Below are 20,590 nucleotides of genomic sequence, written 5' to 3'. Positions count from 1 at the left end.
TTCAGAGTCACCTATAGATTGCTGACTGCCCCTATAGCTGAACAAAATTCCTAAACTATATGAAGCACAGCAGATGTCACAGGAATAAAGAGTGCTTGTTGAGAATTCTGGAGCAGGATACACCTAAGGCCCCGTACACATGGCCGAGGAACTCGACGTGCCAAACACGTCGAGTTCCTCGGTGAGTTCAGGGATGAAGCCGCCGAGGAGCTCGGCGGGCCGCCTTCTCCCATAGAACAACGAGAAAATAGAGAACATGTTCTCTATTTTCTCGACGAGTTCCTCGGCGGCTCCATCGGGCCAAAAGTGTACAGACGACAGAGTTTCTCGGCAGAATCCGGGTTTGACAGAGTTTCTCGGTGAATTCTGCCGAGAAACTCTGTCGTGTGTACGAGGCCTCACACTGTCCCTAAGCAGCAACAGCAGCCTTTGCCTATCATAAGTGAAGCACAGTGACAACGAGCCAGATACCATAAGATGATGCAGATATCAAAGAAATAAAGTGTGCTTCTTGAGATATCTGGAGCAGGATACACCTAACACTGTCCCTAAGCAGCAGATTCAGCAGCCTTTTCCTATCATTAGTGAAGCAGAGTGGCGATCTGTGCTGTGTGCCTCTATCTAATATAGAGGCTGGTCACATGACGGGTCACATGCTGCACTGGCCAATCACAGCCATGCCATAAGTAGGCATGGCTGTGATCAGTTCCCAGTCACAGTAGTAAAACGAATGGCGATTGGCTGCCGTGCAGCGCGCCAAAACATACACAAACTCAGAACCCGGATTTTTTCCAATTATTCGGGTTCGGGAAAAACCCAAAGTCCGTACCGAACCCGAACTTTACAGTTCGGGTTCGCTCAACCCTATTTCCAAACAAAGTTCTACACCTGAACTTATTATCTGTTACCCTTCTACCTTTTCAGCTACTACTTTTGTTCTTCTACTCCGTTGGCTAATAAAGTACAGAAAAAGACATTGCAGTTCTTCTCAGCTCTCATCATATACCCTAGACGGCGAAGACATGCCCACTAACCAGCAGCTCCTTCGGGGGTAATGCTAGACAAACAAAAACCAAGAGCGTGCAAAATTTTTGAGTAATATTACTTATATTTCTGACTTGTGTTGCATCAGTTTATAATACAGGTCTAGTAGGTGGCTTCATCCATATTGTCATCACTGTTCCCAAAGTCATCTCCATCTTCAAAGTAGGAGGCAATGTAGTCATTTGCCAAAAAAAAAAAAAAAAAAAAAAAAAAAAAACATAAAAACAAAGGTTTTAGGACTTCAGTGAAATAATTCCAGGAAAAGATGAGGAATATTGGTTGTCTGTTGTTAATAAAAAGGGAAAAGAAAAGGCGAGTCCATGCAGCTCAATGGGAAATTTATAATCAAAATAGCAAGTACAACAAAATAGTAAGTTCTTAACCCCCACAGCGGTATGGCTCAGGGGGGGGAATTTCAGAACCAAAAGCGGTAACCCCGAGCCAGACTCGGGATCGCCTCGCAGTGTCCACAGGCAGGGAATACTTACCATTGTCCCCTGGATCCTGCAATGCCTGCCCGCTGTGTGATCGAGCTGTGTCTCCTCGCTCGATTCACACAGTGCCCGTGTGCCACCAAGCTCCGTTCCCTGCGACGTTACGATGCATGGGGGTGGAGATCGGCGCCAAATTCAAAAAAGTAAATACACACAATACATACAGTATACTGTAATATTCTAGATTACAGTACTGTATGAAATAAATACACATCCCCTTTGTCCCTAGTGGTTTGCCCTGTGTCCTACATGAACTTTTATATAATAAAAACTGTTCTTTCTGCCTGGAAACTGGAGATTGTCCATAGCAACCAAAAAGTGGCCCTTTACATCAAAAGTGCTTTTAGACCAGCTAGAAAACAGCGATAATAAATTAGAATCACTTGCAGAATTGAGCGATAGCAATTTGTGGGGAAATTCGTCAAACAATAAAAGTAATGACAGCGACAATTCTGCAACTGAGCAAATTTCAGTGTTTTTGATTTGATTACATTATTGAATAATTTTTATTATAATTACATTATTATTTGTTATAATTATTTATAGTTATTTATTATATTATATTATAATTTATGATTTTATTTTTCAAACTTTATCATACCCGGGATGTCTACCAGACTCTGGTTTGCACAGATTTAAGCGAGTTATTCCTAAGAATTACAGGCCTACAATGTAAAAGTCAAATTTCCATGCAAAATAATGGTACCGCTTTCAGCACCTAAAATCTGAAATAATCATACCGCCAGGGAGGTTAAAAGGGTCTTGACACGTTTTGAATGTTTGATCATAATAGGGAGATCCGCTTTGCAGGAGATCTCAAACTATCACGCATGGTAGTGCATTACTGTGCATTGCAGTGGGCTACAAAGCATGTGCTTTGGAAGTACACTGCCTTGGTGAAAACTAATAGCATTAGAGTGTAAAACACATCAAAATCCACAGCACTACTTCAGACTATCACCTCCTATCATGCACATGCATTCCAGGTGCTGACATCATGTAGCCCATCTTTGCACCATGTAAGATAAGTCACACTCCAGTGTTAGTTCATCCTGGTGTTTAATTCCTACTATAAACAAAACTGCATACATGGGGGCAGATCCACATACATCTGCGCCGGGCGCAGCGTATCTAAGATACGCCGCCGTAACTTACCTTTTTTAGTTTGAATCCGCACCGTAAGTTACTGCGGCGTAGTTGATCTGTCGCGGCGTAAGGGCTGCGTAAGGGCGCGGAATTCAATTGGATGTGAAGGGGGCGTGTTTTATGTTAATACGTACATGGGATGCGCAGTTAAAAAAAAACTGCGCATTCCTGGGGGTATCCCAGTGCGCATGCTCGAAATTAAACTGGAACCAGCCAATGCTTACGACGGTGACGTAATTCTATGCAAATTCCTATTCGCAAACGACGCAAAAATTTCAAAATTGTACGCGGTAACGACGGCCATACTTAACATTGAGTATGCCTCATAACAGCAACTTTAACTATACGCCGGAAAAAGCCGAACGCAAACGATGAAAAAAAAAACCAACGGGCGGACGTACGTTCGTGGATCGCCGTAAATAGCTAATTTGCATACTCAACGCGGATTTCGACGGGAACGCCACCTAGCGGCCGCCAAAAAATTGCAGCTTAGATCCGGCGGCGTACGAAGACGTACGCCTGTCGGATCTAGCCGAGATGCCGTCGTATCTTGTTTTGAGGATTCAAAACAAAGATACGACGCTGGAATTTTGAAATTACGCCGGCGTATCAATAGATACGCCGGCATAATTTCTTTGTGGATCTGCCCCATAATGTCTCCACACAAGGAAACCACACTTAAAGGGGTTGTAAAGGTAAAAAAAAAAAATTCCCTAAATAGCTTCCTTTACTTAGTGCAGTCGTCCTTCACTTACCTCATCCCTTGATTTTGCTTTTAAATGTCCTTATTTCTTCTGAGAAATCCTCACTTTCTGTTCTTCTGTCTGTAACTCCACACAGTAGTGCAAGGCTTTCTCCCTGGTATAGAGTATCGTGCTCGCCCCCTCCCTTGACTTGCATATTAACCTTTAAAATTAGCACTTTTGATTTTTCTGCCTGTTTTTTTGCCTGTTCGCATGTTCTGATGCAAACCGAACCGGGGGGGGGGGGGGGTTGTTCGGCTCATCCCTACAGATCACTAAAAATGTCACTGGTTCCTGCTAAAATCACTGATCACCGCCATTACTAGTGAATTATAAACATGTCATAAATCTATCCCCTATTTTGTAGACGCTATAACTTTTGCGCAAACCAATTATGAATACGCTTATTGTTTTTTTTTTGTTTAGTTTTTTTACCAAAAATATGTAGCACAATACATATTGGCCTAAATTAATGAAGAAGTGAGAAATTTTTAAAACTTTCTTGGGTACATTTATTTCAGAAAATATTTTTTTTAAAATTGACGGCCTTTTCTTGTTTATAGTGCAAAAAATAAAAACCACAGGAGGTGATCAAATACCACAAAAATAAATCTCTATTTGTGGGAAAACAAAAAGGACATCAATTTTATTTGGGTACAGTGTCACACGACTGCGCAATTGTCAGCTAATGTAAAGCAGTGCTGTATCACAAAAAATGGCCTGGTCATTAAGGGGGCAAATTCTTCCAGTCCTTAAGTGGTTAAAGTAAAAAGCCTCCTGGGTGCATCCGCCCCCAGCCCCCACCCTTACACTTAGAAAAAAAAAACACACAGAAAAGCGCCTCTGAGTTCAATGTTTAACGTATACTTACCTGAGCCCAATATCCATCCAGTGATGTGCATGAGAGCAGTGGCTCTCCCAGGTCCCTTTCTCTCTCCTCACTGGCTCACACAGCAGCAGGAGCCATTGGCTCCATCTGCTGTCAATGAGCCAATGAGGAGAGAGCAGGGGTGGGACCCTGATGAGAGCAAATTTTGCATCTCATTTGGAAACCAAGGACCCAGAGTATGGAGGAAGAATAGAGAGGCACCCACTGCAAGATGCTTGAAGTACAGTGTGAAGTTTCCACAGTCTGTTGATTTGGGGAGCCATGTCATCTGCTGGTGTTGGTCCACTGTGCTTCATTAAGTCCAGGGTCAACGGAGCCATCTACCAGGAGATTTTGGAGCACTTCATGCTTCCTCATGCAGATAAGCTCTATGCGTATGCTGACTTCATTTTCCAGCAGGACTTGGCACCTGTCCACACTGCTAAAAGCACCAAAACCTGGTTCAATGACCGTGGGATTATTGTGCCTGATTGGCCAGCAAACTCGCCTGACCTGAACCCCATAGCGCACAGGTGTCAACACAAGGCCCTCGGGCCGAATCTGGCCCTCCAGGACATTTCATGTGACCCTCGCACCTCTCCTGTTGCAGGAGAGCTCCATGCCTCCCTCTGGTCCTACACCAGACCCTTACTTTCTGCTTTCAAGAAATGCATACAGCTTCTTCCCAGCAGCAGCATAAGGAAAGGGGGGGGGGTTCACTGTGATGTAAGGGAGGGTGGGGGACTCAACTTCTGATGGTGGGCTGGCTCTTGACATCTAATGTAAAGGGGACGGGATGCGCTGGGCATCTAATCTTACAGATACAACCGGCCCTTTTGAGGGCAATTATAATGCTGATGCGGCCCACAATGAAATGGAGTTTGAAACCCCTGCCATAGAGGATCTATGGGGCATTGCCAAGAGAAAGATGAGAGCTATGAGACCGAAGAATGCAGAAGAGCTGAAGGTCACTATTGAAGCATCCTGGTCAAAACGTCCATGCCACGCTGCATTGAGGCAGTAATTGCTGAAAAAGGGGCCCAAACCAAGTACATATGAATGCTTATACTTTTCAGAGGTCCGATATTGTTCCATGTACAATCCTTGTTTTATTGATTTCATGTAATATTCTGATTTTCTGAGATTGTGGATTTGGAGTTTTCATGAGCTGTAAGCCATAATCATCACAATTATGACAAATCACGGCTTGAACTATCTTGCTTTGCATGTAATGAGTCTATCTCATATATTAGTTTTAAGTTATATTAGTGAAATAAATGAACTTTAGCATGATTTTCTAATTTTTCGCGTTTCACCTGTAGGTTTAGGGTACTGGCAGGCAGATGGATTGATCAATCTGTGACCCTGCCTACCATTCCCTCCAACAGCATCAGCTGATTCTATGGACCCATGGCTGAAAGGAAGAATCCTTAATCAACATGTCTAATTCTAAGATAATTCAGGAAAAAATCTGTACATTACTTCTTCACAATCCTCCTCATCTTCAATCTCTGCCTCAACTTCCTCCTCTTCTTCTTCATCACCACTACCCTTTTTCTTTACATTTTCTTCATCCGATTTTTCTTCATCGCCTTTTTTCTCCAGTTCCTGTATGAATACATTTAGTTTAAGTTTAAATGGTTAACCTGGAGTAATTAGAGAATGTAAAGTACAGAAGACCTATACTCACCATGCACTGATGATGAATTAGTTCACATAATTAAATCACTTAAGAAAAATTCGGCCCCAGGCCCAGATGGCTTTACTTCTCTATATTATAAACAATATTCCCAACTTTTAATCCCACATCTAACGAAACTATATAATAACGTCCTAAAAGAAGAACAATTCCCAGAAGAGCTGTTACTCGCTAATATTTGTCCCTCATCCCAAAGCCGAACAAGGATCACACATTACCCCAAAATTATAGACCAATCTCGGTGATAAATAATGATCTCAAAATATTTAGAAGACTCCTAGCAAACAGATTTGCCACAATTATCCCTACTCTGATCTCCCCTTACCAATCTGGATTTATCCCCGGTAGACAAATTACTGACAACATCAGATTGGTCACAAACATTATCCAAGACGCAAATATAAACTCTAGACCACTTCTCATGTTGAGCCTTGATATTAACAAGTGTTTGATAGGGTTTCTTAGAATTTCTAGAATAAGACTGCCAGGTTGCAATTCAGAATTCTTCAGTGTGGGCAGAGGTACACGTCAGGGTTGCCCCCTTTCCCCGTTATTCGCGCTAGCTATTGAACCATTAGCTACAGCTATCCTACACCATACAGACATAACGGGTTATTCAACAAGAAATAACACTTACAAATTAAGTATGTACGCAGATGACATGTTACTGTTCTTAAAGCGGGGGTTCACCCTATAAACAAGAAAAAAAAAAAAAATAATTTCTTCTAGCATAAAATCAGGCATTGTAGTGCGAGCTACAGTATGCCTGTCTCAAATTTTTTATCCCCGTACTCACTGTGTAATCGTACATAGACGATTCCGACTGCCCACGGGGAATGGGCGTTCCAATCCAGACGGAAGGTGATTGACGGCCGGCTCTGGCGCGTCACGCTTCTCCGGAAATAGCCGAAATAGGCTTGGCTCTTCACGGCGCCTGCGCATAGCCTGTGCGCAGGCGCCGTGAAGAGCAGAGACCTACTCCGGCTGTCTTCGGGGAGCGTGACGTGCCAGAGCCGGCCGTCAATCATCCTCCCTCTCCATAGGCACGCCCATTCCCCGCGGGAGTCGGAATCTATAATGTACCAGTACACTGAGTACGGGGATAAAAAATTCGAGACAGGCATACTGTAGCTCGCGCTACAATGCCTGGTTTTATGGTACAATGTTGACACTGAGGGTGAACTACCGCTTTAACACAACCTAAAACTGCATTACCCAATCTTTTACATACCCTTCCCTATCTGGCCTAACAGTTAATGTCTCTAAATCATTGGGCATGCCAATAAACATCCCACCTTCCACCCTAGAGTCTTTACGCTCCTCTTTCAATTTCTCTTACTGATTAGAATCCCTCCCCTACTTAGGCATTAACCTCACCCCCAATATCAAGGATCTTGCTGCAAAAAATAGGATTTTTTGTACTCACCGTAAAATCCTTTTTTTCTGAGTCCATGGACGGACACAAGCTCCTTAAATCTTGACAAGTGGGTTAGGCAGGCAGACACATGTTAAAATGGTTAAAAACATGTTACATTAACAGAGTTGAACAGCCCCGCCCAGGGGGAGGTCCCTCCAGACATAACCCTCCTCACTGCAGCATGCAGCCTCAGTTTGTAACAAGCAGTACAAACCTAAAAAGGAGGGGTGGGAGCTGTGTCTGTCCATGGATGCAGAGAAAAGGATTTTACGGTGAGTACAAAAAAATCCTATTTTCTCTTATCGTCCATGGACGGACACAGCTCCTTAAATCTTGACAAGTGGGACGTCCCCAAGCAGTGTCAAAAAATGAGGGGTGGGAAATACATCAGTAAAAACATTTTTAATTTCACCCCAAAACAAGCAGAGCTCCTCAACGGAGGAGGTGCAGTTTTAAAACAGCCGCCTGCAAAAACTAGCGTCCGAAAGAAGCATCAGAAGATGCACTCACAGCAACCATGTAAATTCTGGAAAAAAGGTGAAAAGACGAGCAAGTCACCGCCTTGCATACCTGTGAGACCGACGCATGATGTCGGAAAAAACCCTGCCAGATGTGACGGTAGAGCCTCCAGAAGAAGACTACCGTGCCCTCAGCATTGTTGAGATGACAGAGTCTGACAGACCCCGGTCTCTTAAAGTCCGGCTTCCAATAGCGATGTTGAGCAAGTCAGTGACTGTACAACAGAATGAAAATATGGGACCTCGAGACAGAGGTACCTCCCACCCTGGCAACCGCCAGGGTAGACGAACCAAGGACGCCGAGGCCAAGCTGGAGCGATTAGAAGCATCAGGATCTCCTAAGCCTCCACACTGGAGCAGCCGAGGAAGCACTACAATGGTGGAATTGCTGATACAGACCCCACAGGACCACCAGCGCGACTGACGCGTCTGCACCATATCACCAGACCTGACCACTAGCTTTGACACCCTTGCGGTGGAGACGAGCTGCCAGGTGATCCATGCCCTGTGAGGGTCACCTGCAAGGGAGCCCAGCATAAAGACCAGACACCCTGGTCCAGCATCTGGCGACTCCAGTGGCCCGTCCACTGGTATATCTGAAGGTAGACCGAAGTCACTGCCGTGGTCTTGTCCGGCTGAAACCAGATCGGACGACCTTGCAACCTCCTCGACCACGAGGAGAAACATAGCCTGATCACCTAAAATAGGACAAAGACCAGTAGACATGGTCCACAGCACCTGGTGGACCCAGGCAGTCAACCACCCAGGCCCTAGCCAGGCCCGACCCTGGGTAACTACTGAGACCAGACGAGAGCGGGCACATACAGGGAGGTGTGGCCGCAGAGCCACACAAGTCCAGCGACTCAGACACGACGGGACCCCCTAGGCCCACAACCCTTGAGGCTGGCATCCGTCGTAAATACTGACCACTGGAAGGAAGAAAAAAAACTTCCCGTACCGAGGAGTCGGGGATCCCTGTCACCAACTCAGAAATACTCTGACTAGGTGGTACACCAGAATCTGATGATTTCAGAGACAATCGATTTTTAAAACCTGGACAGCATTTCCCCCGGAAAAAAAAAAATGTGGAACTGGGCATACAGTCCCGCTTCGAAAGAGTCTACCCACAGGCCCTGGACCAGCAGGGGCCCGGAGAGAAGACCGATTGCGTCAGAAGAGTCTGCAATTTCTCCAGGGGGAAGAAGGATCTTCGCCACTGAGGAGTCCGGATTAACCCTAGATACTCCAACGCTGAGTCAGAACCCTGATTTGAACCCTGGGTCGCACACATGGAAGGCGGGCTTGCTGCCACTGAGCTACACCCTCTGGTGTTTAACACCCACCCGAATCTTCAGAGAGTCCGAATGGGAATAACACAATCACTAGGTCAGACGTTGCTCTCAGAAAAAAGTCGTCCAAGTAGCCAACAAGGTAAAACCTCGCTGTCCCAATAAGTTAGGATAAGTGCGAGCTCCTAGCTGGAAACCCATGGTGCTGACAGAGATCCTCTCTCACCATAAAGCACAGAAGGAACACTGTGACATGCGCAAAATAGGACATGCATGTATGCGTCCCTGATGTCCGAGGATGCCAGGACGTCCCCCGGATGGAGCTTAGCAACCAAACAAAAGGATTCCATGTGGAACTACCCGACGGTCAAAGGTATTCAGGGCCTGAGGCCCCTAGAAAACCCCCAAACCTCTCGTCCTGCAGGAAAAGTAAAATTACCCCGCAGCTTAGCAAGTCCCACACTGCCCAAGGCAGACCGACGGGCCGGGAGAGGAAGACACGAGAAAATAACTTTTTTCTGTGGATAGGAGGAAACCCTATCTAGTACTCCGAAGAGACCACCTTGCAGACGCACTGGTCGGAGAGCAGGAAGGTTTTACCGAATTGTGAACCTGCAAGCTGCCCCCCACCTAGAGACAGGGAGGGAAGGCTACCTAAATTGTCAGGATTTGGGTGCCGGCATGATCGCATACGCAACCAGGGACGGATTAGACCCCCAGCTGGGCCTTTGACGGCCTGGGAGGGTTTCCCATAAATAATACACACACCTAGTGTGTATAAATATTATGTAGGTGTATGCACAAACTCTTGGAGGAACCCGGAGAACGCGGAGGAAACCCACACAGATACAGGGAGCGACAATGCAAGCTCCAGGCAGATTGGTTGTCAGTGCCCGATTCGTGCCAAGTAATAGAGTTAACCACTACACCACTGTGTGCATAACCTATATGAGGCCCTGGACCAGCTGGTCCGCTAGCCTAATAACTTCGGGGGAGAGTCACGCTTCTCTGCTGTCTGGTGCAAATGCTCACTCTGAGTGACCGAGACCCCAGAGTAGCGGCCACAATAGGCCGCCAGTCAGACCCCAGCATGGAAAAACATGGAAAGGGTCAATACTTCGGATCTGCTATCAGTCAGATCCATACAAGCGGGGGTCCCCGCAATAGGGAGAATGATCACCTATACATGACACCTGGAGGGTCCACCACCGGAGAAGAAGCCCACCTCTTGAAAGGGCTCTCCTCAAAGGGGCACTGAACTGCCCAGCGGTGAGGGACTACAAAAGCCCTCAGTGGCTTTTCTCATTCCACATCTAAGAAATTATCAAAGAAGGGCACAGAAGGAAAAAACCTACACTGAGCGGTCTGAATTGTGAACCAAAAATCCAGCTCCACTAACCAGCTGAAGAGAGTCCCGTACAGCAGTGAGAAGCGCACCCATAATGCCTTATCCTGCACCGACCCAGGTATCTGGTCCATGGCTCCATTACAGAGCATTCCCCAGGGGATAACGGGGGGAGGGGGCACTCTTTTTAACCCCCGCCCATCCGCAGTCCGCCCCCACCCTGGCACAAAAGTGTCCAGGACCAATAATAAAGCCTCTGTGGGAATCCCAGGTGCTAAAAATCTGCTGCCATCACCAACATGTTGGGGAAGGACCCAGATACTGACTCTGTAGCTTAAGAACATTTACATAATGCATATAACATGTAGGTGCATGTAGCACCTGTCCTTACAGATGAACTGCCGTAGGAATCAACACTAGAGGCTGAGGACTCAGGCAAGTTGGCCGCCGAGTGCAGCATATGGAGCCTGGCGCGGCCACATGCTGTATCATGGCGCGGCTACAACAAAATGGCCGCCAATGGGACTTTCAATAGAAACCGAAAATCCACAAAAAAATGGCGCCAGTGCTGCCAGAACGGCGGCAAAACACAGGATTTAAAAAAGGGGAAAGCCTAGAAAAACTGCCCAGCACCCCAAAAACGTCCAGAAAAGCATAGTCCCCTCAACCAGGTGTTCCCCCCATAGCAATTGTAAAACAGCAGAGGGGAAAAAAGGGAGCAGGGAAGGGAGGATACCCAAACCCCAGGAATGCTCAGCCGTACCACCCCCCCCCCCCTAAGAGGGAGGGACTGTACTCACCCATTCACGCGTTGACTCACTGACACATTTCAGACAGGCGTACAACCGCAATGGAGATAGCCATCGGCCTGGTCCACTGAGTGAGACAACACCACAGCCCAGTCATGTGCAGACCTTGAAGCAAAGCTCACTGGCCACCCCAGGAGTCATGGGGCATGTCGTGGCAGACCCAGCCTCTTTGCAAAGGTGTGCTCACGCTCGCTGGCTGAACTGAGAAGACTACAAGGATCTATAATATCCAGCCTGTCTCTCAGCCGACAGTTGATAGAAGTCAAAAAGACAAAACAAAAGTAAAATAAAATCTTTTCCTCAGGGTGCTGGGCCCAAAAGGGAGCCATACGTCCTTCTCCTTTGCTAGGCAGAACGAACTGAGGCTTCATGCTGCAGTAAAGAAAGTTATGTCTGAAGGGACCGCCCCCTGGGCGGAGCTGTTCAACCCTGTTAATGTACCATGTATTTAACCATTTAACATGTTTCTGCCTAGTCCTCTCCTGTAAACAGGGAACATAACCCACTTGTCAAGATTTAAGGAGCTGTGTCCGTCCATGGACGATAAGAGAAAACTACATTCCCTTAATACGAAAATTAAAATCAACACTAAAAATGTGGAAATCCTTTAAGATTTTGTTTTTAGGCAGAATCACAGCAGTTAAAATGACATTACTCCCAAAATTGTTATACTTATTTAGGGCACTCCCTGTTAGATTCAATGAATAATGATCACTAAATTCCAATCTGACATCAATAAGTTTGTATGGTCAGACTCTCATCCACGCTTATCGAGATTGATCCTATAAAAGTCCCAAAGACACAGAGGTTTAGGCCTCCCTGACTTTTGGTCGTATTACCTATTAGCTAGATGGACTCAAATGGCACAGTGGCACATTCCCAACCCAAAGGTCCCATGGGTAGAATTTGAGAGAGTTTCCATCCGACCATATTCTATTTCAGGTATATTATGGGGAAACAAAATTCCATATGGATCTATAGACTCTCTAAATCAAATAGTCTCACAATCATATCAATATTTAAACTGTATAACCAGAAATGTAATCTTATCTTATATCCAAATCACCCCCACATGCATCATTTATAGGTGACCCGAAATTCAGTCAAATTGCACATGATACCACAGATCTCGCTTGGTGGACAGATAATGACCTGATTTCACTCTCCAATTTCATAGAAGGTACCGATCCAAGGTAAAATCCAAACACCAGATTCTGGATACGGAATACGATAATTTTCTTCGGATTAGAAAATTTCTCAGCACACACTTCCAGACTACTAACATACAGACCAGTGGCGGTGCGTCTATAGAGGGCGCCGGAGCGCCGCCCCCTCTGGGTCTCGCACCGCCACAGATTACAATAACAGATTCATGCATTGTATGAATCTATGTTATTGTTGACGCTGCCGCCGACTATTCAGATGGCAGGATGGCGAGCGCCGGCCACCTGAATAACGACAGCTGGTTGGCTGTGTGGAAGTGCCTATCAGAGCCAGCGACAATTGATGGGACAGTGGCTGCGTTTGATGGCATGGCACAGTGGTGACAATTGATGGCACAGTGGCTGTGTTTGATGGCATGGCACAGTGACTGCGTTTTATGGCATGGCACAGTGGTGACAATTGATGGGCCCAGTGGCTGCATTTGATGGGCACAGTGAGGCTGCAATTGTTTTTTTTTTTTCGTTTGCGCCCCCCCCAAAAAAATTTGAGCACCAGCCGCCATTGATACAGACCCCCTCCTTTTTTGAAAACCTTTGCCTTAAATCACCAAGAAAACAAGGATTTATCTCTGAAATATATTCCAATTTAATCAATAACACTGTAATTAATAAACTTCCTTACATGCGCAAGTGGAAGCAAGAAGAAAACTTCACATTTTCTACTGTTAATTGGGACAATTGTATAAATAATTTACATAAATGCACCAAGTCTATCTCTATCAAAGAAACTGCCCTTAAACTATTTACAAGATGGTATTATACCCCAATTAAACTTCATGCTATTTTCCCTACATCCCCCCTGTACTGTTTTAGAGACTGCAACTCCACGGGTTCATTTTCTCACATCTTTTGGAACTGCGATAAGATCAAATATATTTGGAGGCAGTTAGAAAGATTTGCTTCCAAAATCTCACACAATAATATCATTCTAACATTACAAAACTGCCTTTTTTTCTCCCCCATTATTGGTCTCTCGGTTCACAATATGAGACTGGTACATACAATTTGTGTTGCAATCCACTGGCTTGTTGCATCCAATTGGAAATCACCAATAATCCCATTGGCACCTCTCAAAGCAAGGATTAACATAAGTCTGATGGAAAAATCGGGGTTACTTACCGGTAACATCCCTTTTCCAGGAGTCTTTCAGGACAGGTACTGTAGAGAGACACAGGCTCCTCCCCTCTTAGGAAACACTGCCTTCCAATTAAGGATTTAAACCTCATCCTCCCTCAGCTCCTCAGTTTTTCCAGAGTACCTCCGGACAGCTGGGGAGACACAAGAACACGTCATAAAATATAATATTTCATCTTACCTGATGGCCTCATATGATGAGTTTCCAGAAATATCCCCTACAAAAAAGGGTGGGTACCAGTGCTGTCCTGAAAGACTCCTGGAAAAGAAATGTTACCGGTAAGTAAACCTGATTTTCCCTGTTCGTCTTTCAGGACAGGTACTGTAGAGAGGATAAGCGAGCACCTTACCCTAGGGTGGGACTACTGCTTGTAGTACTTTGCGTCCAAAGGCCTGATCTTTGGCTGAAAGCAGGTCCAGTCTGTAGTGTTTCACGAACGTTGAGAAACTAGACCACGTTGCAGCTTTGCAGATCTGCTCCGGGGAAGCACCAGCACACTCTGCTTGTGAAGTCGCTACTGCCCTGGTGGAATGAGCCCTGATACCTTGTGGAGGCTCCACCCCCCTATATACATAGGCCTGAATAATGGCTGATCTTAAGCACCTGGCTATTGTGCGTTTAGAGGCTCTGGACCCCTTCCTGGGCCCCGAAAGTAAAACAAAAAGAGAATCAGTTTTCCAGAAACTGACTTGTGCTACTTAAGTACTGGAGGACACACCTCCTAACATCTAAGTTATGAAAGTTGCATTCCTGTTCCCTCACAGGATTCAAGCAAAAAGGCAATGTAATTTCTTGACTTCTATGAAAATTAGAAGGTACCTTAGGTAAAAAGGCCGGATCCGTCTTAAAAATAACGCGATCCCGAAAAACCTGAAAAAAAGGTGCCCTAATGGATAGGGCTTCGAGTTCACTTACTCTTCTGGCAGTGGTAATCGCTACTAAGAACACCGTCTTCAGTGTGATCACCTTTAATGTACAGCTATCTAATGGCTCAAAACGGTTCTTCTGTGAAGGCCTGTAGAACCAATGAGAGATCCCATACTGGGAAGTTGGAGGCTCCAACTGGTCTCTGCCTACTCAAGGCTTTGAAAAATCTAGAAACCCGAGAATCAAATGCTAACTGCTTTTCCAAAAAGACACAATGCTGAAACCTGACCTTTCAGCATGCTAATGGCCAGCCCCTTGTCTGCTCCAGCCTGCAGAATCTCTAATACGGCTGCAGAGCTATGAACATTGAAAGAGCTTTCCGAGCACCAGTTGTTAAAACGCTTCCATACTTTTAGGTAGATGGCTTGCGTCTCCTTCTTTCTGCAGCTTAGAAGAGTTATCAAGCGTTCTGAAAAACCTTTGCCCCTTAGCAGCTCCTCTTCAGAAGCCAAGCTGCAAGATTCCACCTCTCTACTTGCGGACACCAGATTGGACCCTGAGAAAGGAGATCTTCCCAGATTGGCAGAATCCAGGGAGGTTCCACTGGCAAGCCCTTCAGGATGGAAAACCATGGCCTTCTGGGCCAATGAGGTGCAATCAGAATAAGTGTTGTACTCTCCCCCTGCAGTTTTCTCAAGACTGCTGGAATCAGAACCGGAGGGGGGAAAGCATAACACCTGGAGAACTGCCAGGTCTGAGCTAGAGCGTCCACCCCTAGAGCTCCGTCCCACCTGTTCAGGGAAAAAAGAGCTGCATCTTGACGTTTTCTCTTGAGGCAAATAAATCCACCTCCGGCATTCCCCATCTTTGGGTGATCACTTCGAAAACTTCTTGGTTCAGAACCCAATCGCCTTCCCTCAGCTTTTTCCTGCTGAGGAAATCCGCGACTTGATTCTGCTCCCCCTTCAGATGAACAGCAGAAAGAGACAGATAGTTGATCTCTGCCCACCTGAGGATGGATTCTGTCAGATTCCACAAGGACTTGCTCCTGGTGACCCCCTGCCTGTTGATATAGGCTACTGCGGAGGAATTGTCCGAACGAATCCGTACATGCTGGCCCTGAAGATATCTTTGAAAGGCTATGAGGGCTAGATCTATTGCCTTCAGCTCCTTCCAATTCAAGGACCTGCTTGAGTCCTCCTTTTTCCAGGTACCCTGCACCAGCTGAGAATTCAGGTGTTCTCTCTATCCTGTGCCACTGGCGTCCGTCATTACCATCCTGGATATTGGAAAAATCCATTCCAGACCTTGTAAAAGGTTCGCCCCCTTCCTCCACCACCAGAGGGCCCTCTTGACCTGACTCGGCACTGATATTAGGGCATCCAGGGATCCCGGGTTGTGGTCCCAGACCCCTAGAATGAAAAGTTGTAGGGGACGAAAGTGCAACCCTGCCCACTGTACCGCCGGAAGCGTGGACGTTAGCAGACCCAGGGCTGACATGGCTTTCCTTATTGAGAGCTGAGAGCTGCCCTGAAGGAGTAACATTGCCTTGTCCACCTTTTGGACCTTTTCTGCCAGGAGAAAAACCATCTGCCTGGTTGAGTCTAGTTCGTAACCCAGGAAGGTGACCCTTTGAGATGGATTGGATTTCTCCAGATTAAAAAGCCATCCCAGTTTTTCCAGGATATCTCTTGTTACCTGGAGGTCCTGGGATAGCTGTTCCGGGGATGCCGCGAACAATAACAGGTCGTCCAGGTATGCCATCACTGAGATACCCCTGAGACGAAGGAAGGCCATGACCTCCACCATAACCTTGGTCAAGATACGGGGGGGGGGAGAGGAGAGCCCGAAGGGAAGGGCTTTGAACTGAAGGTGAAAACGTCCCTTCCTTGGATCTTACTGCCAACCTCAGAAATTTCTGATAGCCCTTCGCTATAGGGATATGTAAATAGGCATCCTTCAGGTCTATTGATGCCATAAAACAGTTTGGGGGGAGAAGGGTCCTTTACAGAGTAAATTGAATCCATCCGGAATCTCTTGTAAGTGATCGAGACATTCAGGGACTTTAGGTTCAGTATAAGTCTAAACTTCCCTGAGGGTTTGCGAACCACAAAGATGTGGGAATAGAACCCCCTGCCTGTCTCCTCTGTTGGGACCCGAACGACCACCTCTTGATCCTCCAACTCCGGAAGGGAGGAAAGAAGAGCTGACGATTTCTCTTTGCACCTTGGCAGCTCGGTGACCAGAAGTCTTAAAGGAGGAGGAGGAGGACTTGAGAATTCCAGTTTGTATCCTCGCCTTATGATCCCCAACACAAACTGATTGCTGGTGATCATTTCCCATTGTGGGAGAAAGGCCCCCAACCTTCCTCCCACTTTGACTCCGTCACTGTGGTTTTTGGGGCTGTTCAGGAGCACGAAAAATTGCTGCTCCACGCCCCTTGCCTTTCTGCCCCCAAAATGTCTTCTTCCCTTCTGGTTTAGTGGCTTCTACCTTCTTCTGGGACCAGAACTTTTTCTTTGCCTGCCCCCCTAATTTTTTTTTATGGGAAAGGCTTTTTTCTTGTCGGCTGTTTGGTCTAGAACAGCCTCCAAACCTGGCCCAAACAGAAGGTCTCCTGTAAGGGGAATACCGCACAATTTAACTTTAGAAGCGCTATCCCCTTGCCACGTCTTGAGCCATAAGGCCCTCCTTGCCGAGTTGGACAAGGCTGCGCAACGCGCAGACATACGTATAGACTCTGCCGATGCGTCCGCTAAATACGCCACCCCATTTAGTAGCGTTGGGAAGGAGGCCAAAATTGTTTCTTTGGGTGTCCCTGCCTCAATGTGTGCTTTAATTTGTGTGAGCCAATGCTCCATGTTGCGAGCTACCACTGTAGCTGCCATGGCAGGCTTACCCTTGTGAAGAATCCCAGGACTTCTTCAGAAGTGAATCCATTCTTCTGTCCATGGGGTTTGAAAGCACCCCCATGTCTTCAAACGCCAAGTCAGTGTGTCTGGACACCTGCGAGAAGGCAGCATCCAGTTTAGGAACTTTATTCCAAACTAGGGCTTCCTCCTCAGAAAAGGGAAACCTTCGCTTCAATGCATTTGAAAAGAAGGGTTTCCTTTCCGGATCTTGCCACTCTTTTTTGATGGTATTGATCAGGACCTCATGGACCGGGAACACTCTCCTCTTTTGTTCCCCCAAGCCCAAGAACATTCGATCATGGAGTGATAGTGCCTTTTTGTTAGGGTTAAGTTCACCTGCTGGTGGCACTATCCTGCTCTGGGCTGTTTGCTGCAGTTCCAGTGTCCACCAGCAGGTGTCTCCCAGAAGCCAGCAGGTTCTGATCAGCCACACCTGGCTCCAGCTGCCAGGTGGATATTTAAGGCTGCTCCTCCCTTCCCCCAGTGCGTCACGATTCTAGTCCTTTCCTGTCTGCCTGCTACCAGCTTGTGCCTGATAACCTGCCCTTGTCCTGATCCATCCTGCACCCTTCTTGCCTTGTTCTATGCTCTTGTCCCCAGCCATGTCCCTTTCCTTGCATCCCTGTTGCCTTTTCCCTTATGTTGTAGATATTGTATATAGATAGCTGTTAGGTTTATTAGTTATTTTTGTTTGCTGGAGTGGTTTATGTTTTCACTGGTTGCTGTGTATGTTTATTGGTGTATGTTCACTGTAAATAAATATCACTTAATACATATATCCTTTGTTTGGTCTCAGTTCCCTTGTGTAGCTACGTGTCTGGTCACCTTAGTCGCTGATCCTGACATAATCGTGACGCCCACGAACGACCAGATCTGCTACACTTGGGGACTGAGAGCCAGTTGATTTGGATTTTTGCTTTTCCTTTCACAATGTTGAGAGTGCAGGTTATTTGCCGTGTGCAACTTGCAGTAGGGGATAAAGATTTGTGTCATTCACTGTGACAGGATCTAACTGAGGAGGAGCTTCTTGGAGGCATTCTGACTGCACATGCCTTAGCCGTGGAGGGTAGATTTTCATTTGGTCAAGTACAACCTTTCATTCAGGTCTGTTCTGAGCTACTATTTCAGGTTACCTCTCAGGGCCATGACGTTTTCACTCCTCCATTTACTTTGTACCAGGCTGGATTTTTGGGATGGTTGCTGAAAAATTGTGCATGTTCGTTTCTCCAGCAGTATGCAGCCTATTCACAACAGGTGGTGTTGGAATGTATTGCTTCTGTGCACTGTTTAATTGAGCAATGTGAGCAAGGGAGAGACAGACTGACTTTAGTTCAACCTCTGCTACAAGCTTGGTCAGAGATCATATCCCCAGCGCTAAATGAGTCACATAAGTACCCTGCCACCATAGGGCACACTTCCCCTGTATGCAATCAATTGAAAGCTACCCCTGCAGTACCGTTACCCATGGCAACATCTCAGGCCTCTTCATGTATTTCTGATACTCTTCCCTCTATTCCCCCTAATACTGTTTCTACCTTCCCACCATCAGCAGTACAGCCTGGTCAGCACAAGGCAACTACATGCAGTAATCCAATATTTAAGCCTAGGAAAAAGAAACAAAGTTCATCTCCTGCTCTTATATCTGTGTCACTATCCATGTTGCCGCCTGCAGATGCGATCCAGTCCTTCTCCATGTTGCCGCCTGATGATGCGATCCAGTCCTCCTTAATGTTGCCACCTGCTGATGCGATCCAGTCCTCCATGTTGCCACCTGCTGATGCGATCCAGTCCTCCTCCATGCAGACTGCTGATGCGATCCAGTCCTCTTCCATGTTGCCGCCTGCAGATGCGATCCAGTCCTTCCCCATGTTGCAGCCTGCAGATGCGATCCAGTCCTTCTCCATGTTGCCACCTGATGATGCGATCCAGTCCTCCTTAATGTTGCCGCCTGCTGATGCGATCCATGCCTCCTCCATCTTGCCACCTGATGATGTGATCCATGCCTTCTCCATGCTGCCGTCTGTCGCAAAGCCTGCTGCGGGTGATCTGCCATCTGTTGCCAAGCTTGCCACAGCGGGTTCCCGGGCTGCTGCTGACCAGCTGGACTATGCTGATTCCGGGGCTGCCGCCCCTCTGGACTATGCCGATTCCGGGGCTGCCGCCCCTCCGGACTATGCCGATTCTGGGGCTGCCGCCCCTCCGGACTATGCCAAATCTCTACTTGTTGTCAAACTGGTGACTGATTGGGTAAAACACCAATCTAATTATGTGTCTGAGGCTTCTAAAGATCCAGTGTTATGTGGCCTAAAGGGGTTGTCTGGGTGGGTCAAGATCCCTACATTTGCTCATCCCGAGTTCTTTTTGCAGCTAGAGGATCCTGTTGTGCCAGGGCCAGGTGGTCCAGATCTCCCCTTTAAACTTGAGAGCCAAATCTACTGTTACAGCCCCGGTAGTAGAGGTCCCATGGGAAAGGACAGTGTTCCATTTGAGCTTTGTCCTGACCCAGGGGTCATCTCTGCGATCCCTGGTGCATTTGGGGACCCATGTGGGGTAACCTATGCGCTGGGTAGACCCGAGGTACAGTGCAGAGCGGCCTCTAGTAACAGAGGGAGAGAATGTCCAGTTGTGAAGGAATGCCCTGGCATCGGGGTACCTGCACGGACCAGGGACTCTGGCATTGGGGTGTCCTTTGGTGTCCCAGCATTGGGACACAGGCCGCTTTTAAGAATATACCTTTGGTGTTGTGCCCCCTTAGGGATCTGACCAGCAGAGAACCCAGACAGTTTTGGGACCCCGGCGGTGGGGTCTCACCAGGCCTTCAGACATGGACAGTGGAGTGCTCAGTCAGTTTGCAGATCCTGGTGGTGGGGCCCTATGGAGCGTCCGGAGGCCGCTCCTTAAGGTGGGGAATCTGTTAGGGTTAAGTTCACCTGCTGGTGGCACTATCCTGCTCTGGGCTGTTTGCTGCAGCTCCAGTGTCCACCAGCAGGTGTCTCCCAGAAGCCAGCAGGTTCTGATCAGCTACACCTGGCTCCAGCTGCCAGGTGGATATTTAAGGCTGCTCCTCCCTTCCCCCAGTGC

The 20,590-nt window shown here is 47.0% G+C and overlaps 1 protein-coding gene across 1 annotated transcript in view; it reads right to left on the bottom strand.

The window, feature by feature from the left end:
• Positions 1–1,088: 1,088 nt before the first annotated feature.
• The window catches only part of POLR3G (RNA polymerase III subunit G), a 124,027-nt gene continuing 104,525 nt past the window's right edge, over positions 1,089–20,590 (bottom strand). The window contains exons 7-8 of the mRNA XM_040342060.1: positions 5,778–5,903; positions 1,089–1,230 (exon numbers count right to left, since the gene is read on the bottom strand). Of these exons, the coding sequence (XP_040197994.1) occupies positions 1,147–1,230; positions 5,778–5,903 (210 nt within the window). The 3' untranslated portion in view covers positions 1,089–1,146. The remainder of the gene's footprint in view (positions 1,231–5,777; positions 5,904–20,590) is intronic.

The sequence above is a fragment of the Rana temporaria genome, chromosome 1 (genome assembly GCF_905171775.1).
Source record: "Rana temporaria chromosome 1, aRanTem1.1, whole genome shotgun sequence".
In the NCBI taxonomy this organism is placed as follows: Eukaryota; Metazoa; Chordata; class Amphibia; order Anura; family Ranidae; genus Rana; species Rana temporaria.
Note: the sequence above shows the minus strand (reverse complement) of the source record. Positions and strands in the feature narration are given on the sequence as shown.